The sequence below is a fragment of the Aphelocoma coerulescens genome, chromosome 9, assembly GCF_041296385.1.
Source record: "Aphelocoma coerulescens isolate FSJ_1873_10779 chromosome 9, UR_Acoe_1.0, whole genome shotgun sequence".
NCBI lineage: Eukaryota > Metazoa > Chordata > Aves > Passeriformes > Corvidae > Aphelocoma > Aphelocoma coerulescens.
Window position 1 is genome coordinate 26,719,917 of NC_091023.1, and position 17,242 is coordinate 26,737,158.

A 17,242-nucleotide genomic window follows, 5' to 3' on the forward strand; every position below is an offset into this window, starting at 1 on the left:
GTAAGTCTGGCAGTGATGCCAGACTGGTGCTGCTGCTGCTCCAAGCAAAAGAGGGTGATATCAACATTAAGAAGTGAGGGAATAAAAGCATCTCCTGCTCAGGGTGTCAACACCAGCTCAGAGTGTTGGAGTGGGACACAGGCCCAGCCTCTATCAGCACGTCTTGTAAGTGAATCATAACATCTTCTGTTAAGGTGGGCAACAACACCTACTGAAAGGCACATGAACCTTTCACTTGACCTCCCTGGGCTGCATCGCACATTTGGGGCAGAGCAAAACACACCCTATTTAACTGTACATGTTATTTACAAGTTGAGGGGGTTGTTCTCCAAGATCCAGAGTGAGAGATCAAATGCACTGCTATTACAGCTGCAAGCAGCAATTGCTCTGCATCTTCCTCAGACTGTGCTGCAGACTTGCTGTGCAGGATATGGCCACGTGCAGCCTCTTTCAGGCTTTCTGTGCATGTGTGGTGTGTGCCCATCTGCCTGTGGTGTGCTCACCTGCCCTGTGCTCACCTGCAATTTGTGCAAGATATCTACGGTTTCATTTTTAGTTCATTGTTCTGTACAACATTTGGAGTTTCTGATCCATAAAAGCATCTTATGGTGGTACATTTGGAAAAGCCACGGCATGCTTCTGCCTCTACTCACAACTGAAGTCTCTGACTGCTGACAGAGCTGAGCTTCCAAAGCCAGCCCCTCTTCTGTCCCTTCCTTCAGCATCTGGCTTGATTTTGCTCTGGCTGGCAATTTTATCTGCATTCTCTGGTCCAGATGTTGCCTGTGGCTCTTCATTAGAATTTCCCAATTCTGCTGTGACCCAAGAGGCAAGGAAGGGGCATGGTATGAGGCCTGTTCCTCACCTCAGCTGTGATGAAGACTAGGCCATGGCTGGGCCCCCCTGCTGCTCCTGCTCACAGACATGTAACTCACTGCCATCACCACACAGCTCATTGCAGTCGCTTGCTCCACTCTCCTCCTCCCTTCTTCCTACACTTGCTGCAGGCACAAAATGTTCCCAGGCTCCCACAGCCATGCCTGGGGCATGCCAAGTCCATATGCTGCTGTCCCTTTCACACATATTTCCAAAGGGCAAAAAATGCACTCCTTGAAGATACACTTCTCTGTGCACCGTCCATCAAGCAGAAAGAATAAACCTGGCCAAGATGGCCACAAAAACGTGTCATTGTTTAGCAAGGCTTCACTTGACACCCACAGATAACAAATATATTATTTTGGGGTAAAGTAATATAACCAGTTCTATTTCCAATGCAACATGCCTAACTTTTTCTTAAGTAAATCGCTTTTGTACTCATTTGGTTTAAAACTCTTGGTGTGCCCGGAAGAAAAATGTCTGCATGTGTATTATATATATTATACTACAGATATTATATACCTCTGCATTATACTACAGACATCCATTCCTTCCACCATTTATTTCAGTATTTCAGGCTACAATCAGAGCACTCTTGGCTTTATCTAAAACTCACCCCCATAGATTACGAGCAAACAAGTTTCTGCATTACAAGTCCACAGCTCACGGTCTCCTTGGCTGTCCCAGGCAGCTAACCCTGCTGGAGACGTTTGCTCCGTGCTAGCATTTGGAGGGGACCATGATGTTTTGCTGTCGCTGCCAGCGGGCAGATGCGCGCAGGGGCCTGGAACCCCCCTCCGTGCGCTGCGTGGGTCCATCGGCCTCCATGCCCAACTCTGCAGAAGCCATCGGGCTCCATCCCCAAGAGCATCATCACGAGAACTGAGGCTTCACTTACAGCTGGCTGCAAAATATAGACCGTGAACAGCATGGAGTTTAAGTGACAGATTTTTTCTTGACTGATTCTCCCAGCTGGTGGTAAGTTCATATTTCAAGGTAACATCAAACTCATCAGTGTCACAAACAATTGCTGCCTTAAGAATCAACAAAATCTTTCCCTTCATTAAGTCTCACCTGAAGAGTCCCCACATGCAGGAATATGTCTGACAGCTCCCTGGGATACCAAGGCATAAGCAGCATAAAGACCCATGTGCTGGGTGAAAGCTCAGACCTGGGGCTGGAAGTGTCCTCCTGAGCAGCAGTAATTGCAGCTCACATCACAACATTCCAGATAACAACAGCTGAAGATCCCTGTTTCAAAGTGACTGAACATTACAGTGCAAAGCTGAACTCTTGTACTCATCACTGCAGCAGCCTCACAGGGCTCATTTTCTTCCCTGTCCCCTAACATATGTGAATTATCCTCCCAAATAGCTATTTTTCTACCAACAATATGCACATCTTTTCTAAGGCAAAGTGGAAATCCCTGCAAGTATTTCTGGTGCTGCTTCCAGTCAGAAATAGCAGTAATCTGATCCACAAGAGAATTGCATTTCTGTTGCTGAATTCCTTTGTACAAGTATCTTTGCTTTGAAAGAGTTTGGCAGCAGTGAGGCACAGGCTAATTCTACTTATAAGGTGTGAATCAAAGAAGATTTGCAAGTTTCTGAGTCACAGAAAGGAAGCGTCTGTGGCCTTTCACCACTTCTGTCAAGACAATATGTCACAGTTCAGCTATTTTAGATCCAACTTCAGACCGCTCACTGCGCCCCGCAGATCCCCATCTCCCACCACCCTCATGCTCTCCCCAGGCACAGCAACCGGGACAATTCCAGTCTTCTCTTGGGACCTGGGGAACTTCCAGCCTTACTCAAACCTGCTGTTGTTAATGGGATGCATCACCACAGGCTGCAGTGTGAGAGAGTTGAATAAATTTAATTTGGCAGAATTCAGCTGACACTTTGTGAGAAAAAGGGGTGACCAAGGAAAGGGCAAGCTACTCCCCACATCACACAGCATTGAAAGCCCTGGGAAGCTGAGGGCCTAAGCTAAAAACACTGCTGCAGCAGCAGCAAACTTCCAGGGACTGCACTGTGCCTACAGCCTGACTCTGCTACCACATAAACAAGGGACTATAATCAACCAACTCCTTCTGTGCTCCTATGCTGCCATGAGAGCTCCCATCCGAGGCCAGGTTGTCTTGAGTGTGGAGACAGCTCTGCTGCACTGGCTGTGGTAGCTCCAAGGAGCACATACAAGTGTTCAGCTCTGCTTCTTCCAGTCCCAAAGATTTCATGGTCTCTGAGATGCTGTTGAGGCCACTTTTAGCCAGCAGCTCAACCACTGGGGTCACCCCAAACATGGGAGTTCATTCTGCCCAAGAGATGAGGTGGGGCAGCCTGTGCCCACAGTACCTGGCAGCATGGCCTCCCTGCATGGCTCCCAGGGTGATGTGTGCAAGTGCTCCCCTCACTTTTTATCTCTTTATTCACTGCTCATGACAGACCTGATCTCCTCCAGGCCTACAAGGATATGCCAAGGACTGGCATGTTGCAACATGCCGTTCCACTGTTACCACCTGCTGCTCTCCAACCCCAACAGACCATTTTTCTGCCCTGTCCCAGACTGGGGGTGACAACACCATCTTCTGCCTTAAAACAGGTCCTCAGGGTTTACAAACAGGCATGGTATAAAAACTGCACAGCAGTATCAGCAGGAGTGGAGGGTCCTCCACCTTCCAGCAGTCTGTGGGATCTGCCCATCGAATACATGGGTGAATTCTCCCATAAAAGTCAGTACTGGGCATGCTTATCTGGCTTAATTATTTCCATTCACTGCCACATTCAGCCTGATCCAGCACAGCTCCATGGCTCCACAGCCATTGTCAAACTAAATTCTTCCCTGATAGTCTGTGGACATGTGTATTTGTCATCTGCAATCTATTCCTTGGTTTCTGGCATGTATTTTCAGTGCTTTCTCTTGAAAGCTGTTTCAGATTTCCCTGGGCTTCTCCCTGACCTCTGTGAGTGAAGCCTCACACAGTTTAATTGTTGACAGCTGTGTCAGGAGAAGTATTTTATGTTCCTCTTGCTGCAGCACATGAGCTACTACACAAAGGGTAGCCTGGCTGTGTAATACACCATAATGTGGAAAGTGGACCATGTCTTCTGAGGAGGGGGTGTGGGGGGGTTTAACTGTTTGTGGTGTTTTTCAGAGATAATTGAAGTTCCAGACGTGAAAATGCTGACAAGTAAAAGGCAGCTGAGCAAACAGGTGAAAAGACTTAAGTACTGGGTTGGATAAAAGTGAATCTCTCCTCCTTTCCAGGAGTTTGCATTTCAGTTTCATGGTAAAGAAAAATACAGTTAAAAAGAAAAAAAGAAACTCACTTCTGATTTTTTTTCCCCAGGCAAAAGATGGGAAATGCTGGGGACTAGATTGTTCTCCCTTTTCTGCCAGGCTGAACTCAAATCTGAAACATCTGTTCACATAACTTGAGACAATCTCTCCCAGTGTAAGCTCAGACTCTTCCTGCCATCAGTGAAGAACTACCAGTTAAGCTTTTTGTGGAAGCCTAAGAATCCAGACACTTCTCATGTTCCCTGCAAGCACTGAATAACAATGGATTCTCACTACCAGCAAATCACTTGCAAAGAAAAATTAGCATATTTTCCAAGTATTCTAAATCCTAAAATCTGTTTTTTCTAGAATGACACTGTACACATTATCCTTCAGGAGTTATTCAAATTGGGCAGTACCAGGTATATAAAAGAAGTATCTCACCCACCACAGCAGGGTTAATTCAGGTGATTGCAAAGATAAAGGGCAGGGGAAAATATTCCATTTTCAATATAGAATCACCGACTGGTTTGTGTTGGAAGAGACCTTTAAAAACCATCATGTCCACCAACCCCACCATCAGCAGGGTCACCTTTCATTAGACTGGGTGGCCCAGACTGGACTTGAACACTTCCAGGGATGGGCAGCCACAACTTCCATGGACAACCTGGTCCGCTATTAAGGTACAATCTGGAAGGCAGAGAGTAGGATTTTAGCTGAAAGTATTGAGGACCGAATTTGCTTGCAGAACTTGCATACAGCCTTGGGTTCAGGGCTCACACTCCTCGCTGCATCCCCAAACTAGGCAGAAGAGGACCTACGGCTCATGCAGAGCTCAGTTCTCATATAAATGCCTGTGTGTATGTACATATAGAAGGAACACATCTCTGGCTATACATGTACAGGAAGTTCAGAAACAGAGCAGTGGCAAATCAAACAAAACACTGCAGAACTGTGCACGATCTTAACCCTGGTCCCTGCTCTTGCAGCCCTCCAAGAGCTCTCTGTATTCAATATGCTTTGGAGCATGAACCCCATCCTGTCAGAGAAACAGACTGGAAATCAGGGTTCCTTTCTGATTCTGCTTCCAGTTCTCTGTGTGTGTGTACAAGTCACTTTGTTTCCCTGCTGTTTTCTCCAGACTCACATGACATGATGTACGAGTGGGGACTGTCCCCAGCTACAGACCTGCACAATGTCCCAATCAGCGAACTGGATTGGAAGTGAAGGGTTCTGGAAGCCACAGGGGAAAGGAAAAAACAAGAAAAAAGAGAAAAGAGAGAAAAGAAGAAAAAAAAGAAAAGCGCACGTACTTCAACGTATCCAGTAGCTTTCCCATGTGGAGAAATGCCATCCTGATTATTTTTGCCTTCTCCCCACACAGCGGTAGATGGAGCCCTGCTTCCCTGCTCTCACCAGCCCGGGGACACAGCAATACCAGAGATCCCAGCTGTAGGACCTGCCAGCACTGCTGCAGGGGACAAACCTGAGGGGTTACACAGGAGGGACCTCGGGCTCACAGCTCCTGCCTGATTCATGAAATTTGCTGAAACTTGAGAATAACAAAAGTATTCGACTAACCACAGTATTGCCTTTTCTTTCATTTAGGCATTGGGTAATGTTTCTTTCTTTTGTAAACTGTCATCAGGATTACATGGAATTCACCCGTTTTATTTCTTTTGCAAAATATGGAATGACAAGTTTTGCTTGCCATACTTAGAAAGAACATATGTAATAGTTGTATCAGGGTCGTGAGCACTGGAGACTACATTATCCAGAGGATTTTACAGGAACTAAAGGTCAAGGGACCCATGGCCACTTTCTCCACCACTGCTCGCAGCTCTAATGCCTGCAGCCTGTGTGTGACAGCAGGAGAGAAAGGGATGAGGGAACACTGGTAGCCATCTGCATCTCTGCAAGCTGAGAAAAATTATATAAATGTGGATGTTGATTTTCTCTCCCTCCCCATCTCCAAGTGCTCCTGCAAGTGACACTGGTACAGCCTGCATGGATGCAGGCAGCCTCTGGAGTCATGCATCACTTGGCCAGAACTACTACTGCAGTTCCCTCAAGACATGTCAGCCAGGTCTTCTACAGCAACAGCTGACAAATGGAGTATTTCAGAGCAGTGAGAGCAAAATCCACAGAATCACAGAATATGCTGAGTTGGAAGGGACACACAAGGATCATCGAGTCCAACTCCTGGTCTTGCAGAGTCACACCATGTTCCTAAAGGTATTGTTCAAATGCTCCTTGAACTCTGTCAGGCTTGATGCTATGACCACTTCTCTGGGAAGCCTGTTCCACTGCCCGACCACACTCTGGATGAAGAACTTTCTTCTAATATGTAACCTAAACCTTCTCTGACAACTTCAGGCCATTCCTTCAGATCCTGTCACTGGTCACCATAGAGGAGAGATCACTGTCTGCCCCTCTTCTTCTCCTCAAGAGAAAGCTGTAGACTGTGATGAGGTCTGCCTTCAGTCTCCTCTTCTCCAGGCTGAACCCTCAGCTGTTCCTCTTATGGCTTCCCCTCAAGGCCCTTCACCATCCTTGTTGCCCTCCTTTTGACACTCTCTAATAGCTTAATGCCTTTCTTATATTAGTGTGGTGGCCAGGTGAGGGCACCCCAGTACAGAGCAGAGCGGTACAATCCCCTCCCTTGCCCAGCTGTCGATGCTGGGCCTGATGCCCCCCACAGTTGGCCCTCCTGACTGCCAGGCTCTGCTGACTCATATTCAACTTTCTGTCAGCCAGGACCTCCAGGTCCCTTTCCAGGCGCTGCTTTCCAGCATCTCATTCCCCAGTCAGTCTGTAGATCCAGGGTTGCCCCATCCCAGGTGCAGAATCTGTCACTTTCCCTTATTGAACTTTATACAGTTGGTGATTGCCCAGTCCTCTGATTTGTCGAGGTGTCTCTGCAGGGTGTCTCTGCCTTCAAGGGAGTCATCAGCTCCTCTCAGTTTTGCATCATCTGTGAACTTGCTTAGTATCCCTTCAAGTCCTGCATCCAAGTAATTTATGAAGATGTTGAAGAGTACAGGGCCAAGGGTGGAGCCCTGCAGAACCCCACTAAAGGACCAGTGCCAGTCTCATGTCAGCCAGCCACTGTCACCCTTTGCACCCGACCCGTGAGCCAGTTGTTCACCCATCACATGACATGTTTATCCAGCTGTGAGATGGACAATTTTTCCAGAACGATATTATGAGAGACAGTACCAAAAGCTTTACTGAAATCTCCAAAGATTACATCAACTGGCTCCCTTTGATCAGCTAGGCGTGTTACTTTGTCATAAAAGGAAATCAGGTTTGACAAGGACTTTCCTCCCATAAAGCTGTGCTGGCTTATACTGCTCTCTCTTTTTGCCAAATTTTTGAGGGGTTGGTTTTTTGTTTTGGTTGGATGGTTTAAAAATGCGCCATGCACATCCTGCTTCATTCTGCTGCACATCCAAGTGCAGGCTTGACTGTGAATAAGAGCAATCCATGCTGCCGGGGAAGGCTACCCTCAAAGCCAGTGTACAACCTGTTGTTCTCTGGAAACATGTACTGCTAGACAAGAAATATATAAAACCACATTTTGTCCTGTTTTAGATTCTTTGAAGAAGACCATGTTATGCTCGTAAGAAAACTGAGATCATCGCAGAGTTATATGAGATGCTGGAGATGATATTTGCCAGTAAAGTAACTCAATATACATCTATTCTGGCACTCAATAATTAAAGAGAGGCCCCCAGCAGTGAATTGCAGGATGATTTCCTCACAGCAGCCGCTCTCCACACTAGTGAGGTGCCAGAACCTGCAGTCAGGCACTCACAACTGCACACCTCATCTGCACAGTCCAGCTTCGAAATGTGAGTGGGCAGTGTTTTTAGCAGTACTGATTTTTCATTTCTCCAAACAGAAATTAACAGCAGAAGTGAGATTAGATACCCATCCCTGAAGATGGGGGTTTTCTGCTGATTAGCCTAGAAGTGACTGACTTTCTGAATTCAAGACCTTATGCTGCCTCTGATTCTGCCCCTGATCCTGACCAGATATATAATGGTCTGTTCAGACAGGATCCATGCCCCAGCCCTAACTGAGTAAAAATCTAGGTAAGGACTTTGGCATTTGATCTTTACAAAGCAGAAGCTAGCAGGTGACAAATTAAATACTTCAGAGTAGTGAAAATTAAACAGTCCTGCAGTCATGAATGTTGGCATATGGAAAGCTGCCACTAAGCTAATAATGGAATTGTCTACCACAGCACAGAGGGAGGTCCCGGCACCACAGAGCAGCCACACATCTGGAGACTGGGAACAGAGCCATTAGCAACCTGTGTTTAAGTAGCACATTCTTGCTACCCTCCTGCCAGCTGCTCATCTTCTCTCACCACAGGCCAAGGGCAGAGGCCCACAAGCAGTAATGTGTCACTGGGGACAAACTGGACCAGCCACATGCATAAAGGAGGGTGCCTCAGTAGAACCCTGCCTGTCTGCATACACCTGCTTTATTCAAGTCACAAAAAATGGGCAACTGGTTCATCTGTCACACACCTGCATTTGCATATTCTGGACACCAGCCACTTTCACTGGTTCTTTCAGGTATCTGTGAGGAGTGTAAAGCCGCTGGGGGATGACCGTTCCTGGCTCACTCCAGCCTGACCCCAGCACAATTTTCTTGTGTGCAGCAGACACACACTGCTTAGGAATGGGAGGAGACTCAGAGCCAGGAAGTGGAAGATGAACCAAACATGCAGATATCACTCACAACCAGAGACAGAGAATGATTTCCAGACAGGTGGGTATGGAGCTTGCACAAGGTGTTCACCTATTAATGAATGACAGAGGAAACTAAACTGGGACAGTGGCTGCAGCCAGACAGCAGACAGGCTACTCACCAGCAGCCGCCTGCAAAAGAGAACCCAGGCAGAGATCGGAAAACCAAAGCATGGAATGTGCTACAGGAGCCAGCAGCAAGAGCATAGACGTATGATACAGCTGTGGAAGGAGAAGGACACTCACATGAAACATCCATCACCACATGCACAGCTCTCCTGGAGATGCCAGATGAGGCTGATTCACAGCACTCCCCTCAGTGTCCTCCTTTCTGTAGCACAGAGAGCTGATGAGATAACGAGCACTAAAGAGCAGAAGGGAGATAAAGCACTAAAGAAGACGGACATAAAATGCTGGAGAGGAGATATGCACGAGTAACCAAACACACACAGGAACAAGCTCAAGTATAAAGAATGGGCAGCTTTAGCACTGAATCACTCTTCTCTTCCTGAAGTACCTGCCCCATGTACTTGAAAAGACTTTCAAGGTACCAAGCTGTATCACTACTGAGCAAGCTGGATAGCACAGGGCAAACCAAGTGCAGACAGAGCACAACCATGCTTGTTAAGGATGCACCAGTCTATAGAGGAGCAGTTCATGCTGGCTAAGGGTGGCTGGGAGAAGATGCTGCTCCCAAGGAAGCAAAAGGAAAGGAAATTCCAAGAAGTTTCTTGGCAGTCTAGTTCTGTACCCACTGACATCCACTGCAAGGGGTATTTGTTGGCTTAAGAGATGTACCTACCATTGGTGTTGGCAACAACTACAGCATGGTTAATTAGGCTATCTTCCCTTTTTGACAATAAAAGAGACCCAAGTGTCTCAGATTCACCAAGGTGGATTTCTGTCCAACTGCCCCTTTCAGAACATCTGTGAAAAAAAAAAAGTCTTAGGATCAATCAGTATCTGGTTCTCCAAGTTCATGCATAAAACACCTGGTGCATCCACACAAGCTGCTGTTCAGTCAACCCTGATACTGATTGCTCATAGCAAAGGCAAATGGACACAGGGCTCTCCACTGTAGGTGTATGCTCCAGAAAAATCTAGTCCTCTTTGCCTGCAATTGTAGCAAGAAAATAAAACTGCAGAAAGAATCTGCAGGTTCTTCTATTTAATGTTTCAGTGCTTCCTGGTCAGAGGGATGGTCCTGCATCTATTAGTTTTCCCAGCAAATATAGCTGCTGTGTTCCATGTGTGCAAGGCCTCCAGAAGTAGAATTTAGATGACAATTTCATCCCTACAGAGACTTCACTTATTGATACTGCATCATCTGCCTGCAGAATGAGGCTTTTACATCACGTCTGATTGGGAACATGAGCTTCCAAAAGCCCAGAGCTGCATCAGGTGAGCTTGTTGTTGGTCTTTTGATAACGTTCCTTTGAGCTTGCCAGAGCAGGAATTTGAATCCTGCAGCACTGACTACAGGGGACACATCTGGGATGGATTTCTTCAGGACTGGCCAAGTTCCTCCACCTGTCAGGAGGAAGGGATGGCTTTTTCCATGCTCAAGGTATGGATTACTGTGGCCAGGCATAACAGGGAACACTTCTGGAGGCCTGCTCTTTCCTCAGCATAGGGTGCTAACAATGGCCAAAATAAAGATTTTTAGCACCAAGGATGGCATCCTGGCCTTCTCTACCTGTGGCTCGTGCATTTCCTCTCTCTTTGGTCCCTTTATGCTCTCTTCTGCTGCCACCATTGTCTCTGTGCTCTCCTGCCCCTGCTTTATCTCAAGCAGTTCACAACACAGTAAATTGTGAAGGGCAGGAGACAGGAGGACGAAGCACTGGGAGGCTCATGCCCTCTTATTCCCTTCATCCATTTCTGGGAAGGTGACACTGGACCACGCATAGTGATGGTGTTAATACCACACAGGGCAGCAGCTCATGAATTGAAATAGCAGGAACATTGACAGTAGTCACAAGTCTCAGAAAAGAAAGGTGACGTGGAACTGGCTTGTTCATCTTTTCCATGACAGGAAACATTTCAACCCCTGTTATCAGCACAAACATTGTCTACACCTATCATGCTTTGCAACTCGCCATACTCCATGTTGGGGTGACATGAATAAAGAATGCCAGAGTGTTACTTTTCCCTTCCACAGAACAAGCTCGAAATGTAACAAAACTCAACCCTCTGTTGTTTTTTGCAGGCCCCAAAGCATTCAGCTGCTCAGTTTATTGTGTCACAGCCCACGGATGTATCAGCCTTCTAAGTAAAGGACGGTGGTCACCCAGAGCCAGCTGCTGCAAGGACCACAGGACAAGTAGCCCATCCAGGCTACCAGCTGTCAGCCAGCCTGCCTCAGCCAGACAAAAATCCTCCATTTTTGAACCAAATAGATCAACAACTGAGTAAAGAGGCAAGGAAGAAAAAGGGCAACCAGCTGTCACAAGCACATACACAGCACTGTCTTCAGCTCCCATTTTTCAATTACTTTTCTGCTTTATGGCCCTTAACACAAGAGGAAAAATGGAGGTGAGCTGCAGAAAGTAGTCAGTCTCTCTTTCAGCTTCTCATGTATTCACACCAAAGCAGAGCTTGGATCAGGGACACCCCCAGAAGAGCTGGAAAACACATTCAAAGCTTTGTGAAGAATTGCTTTTACAGAACACAGGTTGTTTTGGAAATCACAAGCAAAGAGCACTGAACTATAACAAGTTTTGAAAGGTCAGCAGAAAATTCCTATGGCATTTCAGACACAATAAAACCTTATGACTTCATAATGTTAATCAGAAATACCACAAAGAAGCCTTACTGGAAATCACAAGTGAATCTTAAAGACTTTGATCTAAGCTGGAATCTGCCTGCTTCAGATATTGCTGCAGAAAGGTTCATAACCCTGAAATCAACAGAAAGGACACATCAATGAAGTACATGTAAGAATAAGACCCATTGGGTCTTATTGGCCCTAAATCTGATTTAGTAAAACCAGGATATGATAGGATGTTAGCCTTGGCTTCAATGGTTCTGAGCTGTCCCTCAGACAAAATCTGTAGCAGAGGAACTGAACTCTAAAATTAGACAATGAATTAGCTAGATTTTTTAAGGATCAAATTCTTTGTATACTTCTTACTGAAAGCTGACTCAAACAGCCTTCTCTTTAGTGACTGTACAGTTAGATTTTGGGGCATCATGTACTCGCATCGGGCCAAATTGCTACAATTTGCCTCTGTACTTCAAGTGAAGGTTTCCTGGGGAAATAGCTGTTGCAGTAACGTGCTACAGTGGGGCACAAACTGTAGTTCACTCTAACATACCAGCTACTCCAGATTTCCTTCTAACCTACATTATACACAGGTGGGGTTTCATCAGCTGTAATTTCACTTCATGCAGAAGGTGACTGTCTCTCACGCATGCAGCATAAGCCTGCACAATGGCTCAGCAGCCCCTGGGCTCTGGCTTTCAAGGCGGAGAGAGGGCTCCAGTCCCAGGGTGTCATAGGTATCAGATATTTGTGTGTATGGATGAGGTACACAGTTGCCCCAAATCTGGTATTTGTAAGTGCAGCTTGGAAATATAAAACGAAAAGGCAGATATTTTATAAAAGCTTGGCTATCAAAACAGGAAAGCAAAAGAATATATGGGCAAAAATCTAACTTCAAATGACAACCAATGCATGTTTGTTTTATGGATATCAGTTATCTACGTAGGCTGTGAAAAACACTCAGAATCAAGCAGGGATGTCCCATGGTTTTCCTTTTCACTCAAAGACAGCCTAAAGCAGCAGCTTTGGTGATTTGCTTTTCCAGAGTTTCTCAGGTTATGATGTAAGGAGACAAAAGACATCTATGACTGAACCCTGCCTGTCTCTCTGTACTTCATCCCTCTATCCACTAAGTGCTTTTTTTACCTTTTCTTGTGACTGACTGACTGACTACCTGCTATGCCACTCCTGGTTTTCCTCCCAGATGGCAAACATCCATCTCCTGGCTGCACTCACTTGCAGGAAGCAGCAAACCTGCTGCCTCACTCCCCAGCACTGAAACAAGTGACATGAGACTAAACTTCACTGTAACCAAAAATGTACCTAATCCACTGAAAAGTGTGGGGCCAAGCTTGCATGACATGCTGCTTGCAGAAGTCTCAGACTTGGGGGTAAAACAGAGCACCAGTTTTAGGTGTATGTTATGTGGTAGGTGGAGGCCGTTCATTCCACTGTTAAGAGGCACATGAATGCAGAAAAACAGTGTTAGACCCAGCATTAGCAGCTGATCATTGCCATGATGGGAGAGATTTATCCTGTTGCAACAGATATTAAAGCCTTTACATAGTATGCAACCTGCTCAACAAACCCAAGATCAGGAGACACAGACACCTGTAGAGATGACAAATAAAGCCCAATAAAAAGACAGAGTTACAAAGACATCTTTAATTTCTGTCATGAGACCTAGACCCAGGATGAAGGCTCTGTTCTATGTGCCCCACAGTCATCACTACCCTCTTCCTTTAAAGGGATTCTCACCTCAGTAACCCAGCACCCTCTGGAGCGAGAGTTGTGAGTTCTCTCATCACGCCACAGAAAAGGCCAGCAGAGAGCACCAAGCCTAAACCTATGAGTCTGAAGTTATTTGAAGACAAAAGCACACACAGAAAAACCTCCTATTTAAAACATGGGTTATAAAAGCCAAACAGTTGTGTGCAGTACTGGGATCGAATGCCATGCTTATTCCATCACAGCTTGAAATAGATTGGGTAACAGGCAAACAACTGTAAAAATCCCGAGCTGCTGCCAATGAACACGCAGCAGGCAGCGGCACCGTGCTGGCTTGCTTCACTTCCAGCACTGTGGCGTTTGTCCAAGGAAAGCCTCCATTATGCTTCAGGGACACACTGACTGTCAATATATCCAGAGGAACCTTGCTGGTAAACTTTACATTGCAAAGGCTGCACAGGCCCCAGCACTACAGGCTGAGCATGCCCAGACCTCAAGAGTACCCTCAGCTAACAGGACATAGGCAAAAATGCCCTTATTCCATTTATCCAGTCCATAAGACAAAAGCTAGGCACATGATTCATGGTCTTCCCAGATCTTCTGAACCCCTCTGTCAAGCCTAGGTAGTTCTCCAATTTCAGCTGCTGCCTGCACAGGCTTTGTTAGTGCTGGAGGCTGAGGCTTTGTACCAAGCCCCAGGAGTTCAGTACATTCTGTTCAGAGTGCCAAAGGCACTGAATAACCACTTACATTTGCATTTGCCTAAACATAGCCTAAACATATTGCAAACAAATAGTAGGAATAAGTTTAGCACTTGAGGCACAATTAAAAGCTAAAAACACCAATCAATAATTTGGTCCTATTCCAAAAAGACCAAGAAAAGCCAATAAGAATAATTGAAACAGTATTTTTGTACTGCAGCAAAAAACAAAGAATAAAAAGGTCGAGATGTTTGCCAAGAACTTTAAAACCTATTTTTAACCAGTCAGTACATTTTATGAGCTTATCTGTAGATAAGATAAGCTGCTAAATACCGTTTCTGGGGTTGAGACTTTTTGCTACAGGCATATGCAATCTCTGTCACTGCCTGAGCCTGGCTGCTTTCCTCTCTAGCTGCAGCAGGATCGCAGAGGTAGCCAGCCTCACAGCAGAGCTGCTGCATTATGAATCAGATCATGCTCATCAAGGAAAGGAGGCTGGAGTGTTGAGGGTGGGCTTGCGAGAGCCAAGTGACTCGGGGTGCTATTCTTGGCGGCACCAGCGAGTGACCGCATGACCTTGTGAGAGTGACTTAATCACTGCATGGATCAGCTTCCCAGCCTCTCTGTGTCAAACCGCAGTGCTGCAAACACCCTGGAGGCTGCTTGCTTTAGGGAAAGGAGAAACAGAATGAGACTATATGAAAAAGAAAGGAAATAATGAAGTGCATGAGGATGCAGTCTCATTGCTGATTTCAAAGGCAGCTTGGACTGCGTTTGGAACAAAGGCTCTAACCCAGGTAATAAAAGAGAAATAAAGTGTTAAAAAAATGAGCAGCATCCCCACCCCCTTAGTTATTTTATCCCTCTGGGCATTGGAAGAGGCAGATATTACTGTAATTGAACGCCTGTGAGGTGTCTGGATGCTGCTATACCAGATGAGATTCATCCTCCCAACGTCCCTGCATGAGGGGAGGAGGAGGCCAAGCCCTATTTGGTCTGGAGCTGGTGTACAGAAGAACACTCCCACAGTTAAAGACAGCCCTGTCGCAGTATGTGTGATGTGCACCACTGATGTTTTACTGCAGCTCTGCCTGGTAACAGCACAGGATACAGCCCACCAGTGGCAAGAGAAATCCCCACTCATAACTGCTGTGAGCTCACCCTGGGCAGCGGCTCAGAGAGCACTGTGGTGCCGACAATCCCTGACCACGGGCCCTCCAGCCAGTCCAAGGCACGGCAGGGTGTCAGCTGGGCTGCCTAGTCACCAGGAGTTTCACTGAAACTATCTCAGCAGTGCCAGACAGCAAGTCACTCGATCCGGCGCACCCTGTATCACCTGCAATCATCTCTGCCATAGGCATGCAACAGTCTCTGGAAGGAAGCACCCCATGGGTGCTGGAACCCAACAGGTTCTTGGTCCATGCAGTATTCAGTGGGTGAGTGCAGCTGAGGGTTCCTTCGCTCTGCTGACAGAGCAGAGGGTGCTGCTACAACAGCCAATCCCTCTCCATCCCAATCTAACAACAGGCACCTACAGTCCCACTTCTCTCAGTTTCTGTCCAGTTGCACAAGATTGCTTTGGCTGCTGCCCAAAGCCAAGATCCAGCTCTAGATGACTTCAGGAAGCCATGGGCTCTGCTGCTGCATCGCAGCAGGATTTAATTCCTCTGTAACAGAAGGGTCCAACTTGGACATCTTACCCCCACGTCCTCACTTCAGGATCACAACACACCGCAGATCACACCTGGAAACTGCCTATTTCATTCTAAAGGTCTTTTCCAAGCTAAACAATTCTATGGGTCTGTAAGACTGCTCTGTAAGAAGGCCCTGGCTTACGCTGCCATAAATGGGAGTTTCCACGGAGGACAAACCAGTCACCACTTGCTGTGTTCTGGGGCAGGGATTGGTTGTTTCATATCTACATTCACAAAACCACTGTCATCAGTTATGTATGTCTGTGTCAAAGCTGTTTTCCAAAATACTGCTAGCCACAGCACCAGAGAACAAAACTGCCATCTGATTACCACATCCAGTTTCAAAGCCCAGGCAGATCCTCGACTGCATCCTGCAGCCTGGATTCACAGCTCCACCTCAACATGCCACCACATGCTTTATTGGAATGAGCTGCCTCCTCTTCCTGTGCACCACATAATCTCACACTTGCTGTTTTCACTCCTTTCCTTCTAGGTTAGCTGTACCTTTGCTGAGCAGAAATACTGCAATTCGAAGGAAAGTAACAGTGACAAGTCACTTCAAACAGTGACAGTAGCCATGACTGCTAACACATGGCACAGCAAGGCTGCTGAGCAGGGACTGTCATTACCATTTTACAGATAGGAGAATAAACCCTTTCTGAAGGCAAGGATGCAAACTGGCACTTTCCAAGTGACCAGATTAGCTGCTTTTGAATGCCAGTAATCACTTGTGATTGCTCTCCATTTACCACATTAATCCCAGGAGACCACGCGTCAGTGACTCGCTCTCCCGTCTGCCCCTGAACAGCCACAGATCTTCTCATCTCACCCCTTGATCAGTCACCAAACACCCTGCTATTGGACAACCTCTTTGGAAAATCAGTTACATGATTAACTCAATTTGAATAAACTCTGTACCTCACCCAGACTGAAGTCCCCTCCTGCTTCTCCAGAGGGTTTTGTGTGCCTCACAAAGGCCCATTGGTTCCATCACTGCAGTCTCTCTTCGTTGCCAAAAAAACTGTTTATAAAGCCCCAAAGCTGCACAGATTACACAAAACTTAATGTACACAAAATCATGTGTGCCACTGGACTGCCATGCCTGATGGGATCCTGCTCCTGGCACAGGTCAGGGATTCAGTGTGGGGCTTGGAACCAGCCTGTCTTGAAGCAGCCAGCAAAGTCAGCTACAGCATGAACCTACAGCACAGGAATTCTCTGCACTGCTCTCCTTGTCACTGGGCGCAAGGCAGTTCTCCCCACTGCCAGACACTCTCCACTCGAAGACTTAATTTCAGGGAACTCCTTGTGAAGATCAATGAGCAAGGGAGAGGCTGAGACAGTGGTTCAAACCCTTCTGGTTCATAGGACCCAATTCTAGCCACCACACACAAACCCAGTTTTAGTTTTGCTACCTCTCCCATTCAGAGCAGTCTCCAT

At 46.6% G+C, this 17,242-nt stretch overlaps 1 protein-coding gene across 1 annotated transcript in view; it reads right to left on the reverse strand.

The window, feature by feature from the left end:
* Positions 1-1,419: 1,419 nt before the first annotated feature.
* LOC138114452 (translation initiation factor IF-2) overlaps positions 1,420-17,242 on the reverse strand; it is a 37,561-nt gene continuing 21,738 nt past the window's right edge. Inside the window, exons 3-4 of the mRNA XM_069023878.1 lie at positions 9,718-9,842; positions 1,420-1,780 (exon numbers count right to left, since the gene is read on the reverse strand). Coding sequence (XP_068879979.1) covers positions 1,767-1,780; positions 9,718-9,842 — 139 coding nt within the window. The 3' untranslated portion in view covers positions 1,420-1,766. The remainder of the gene's footprint in view (positions 1,781-9,717; positions 9,843-17,242) is intronic.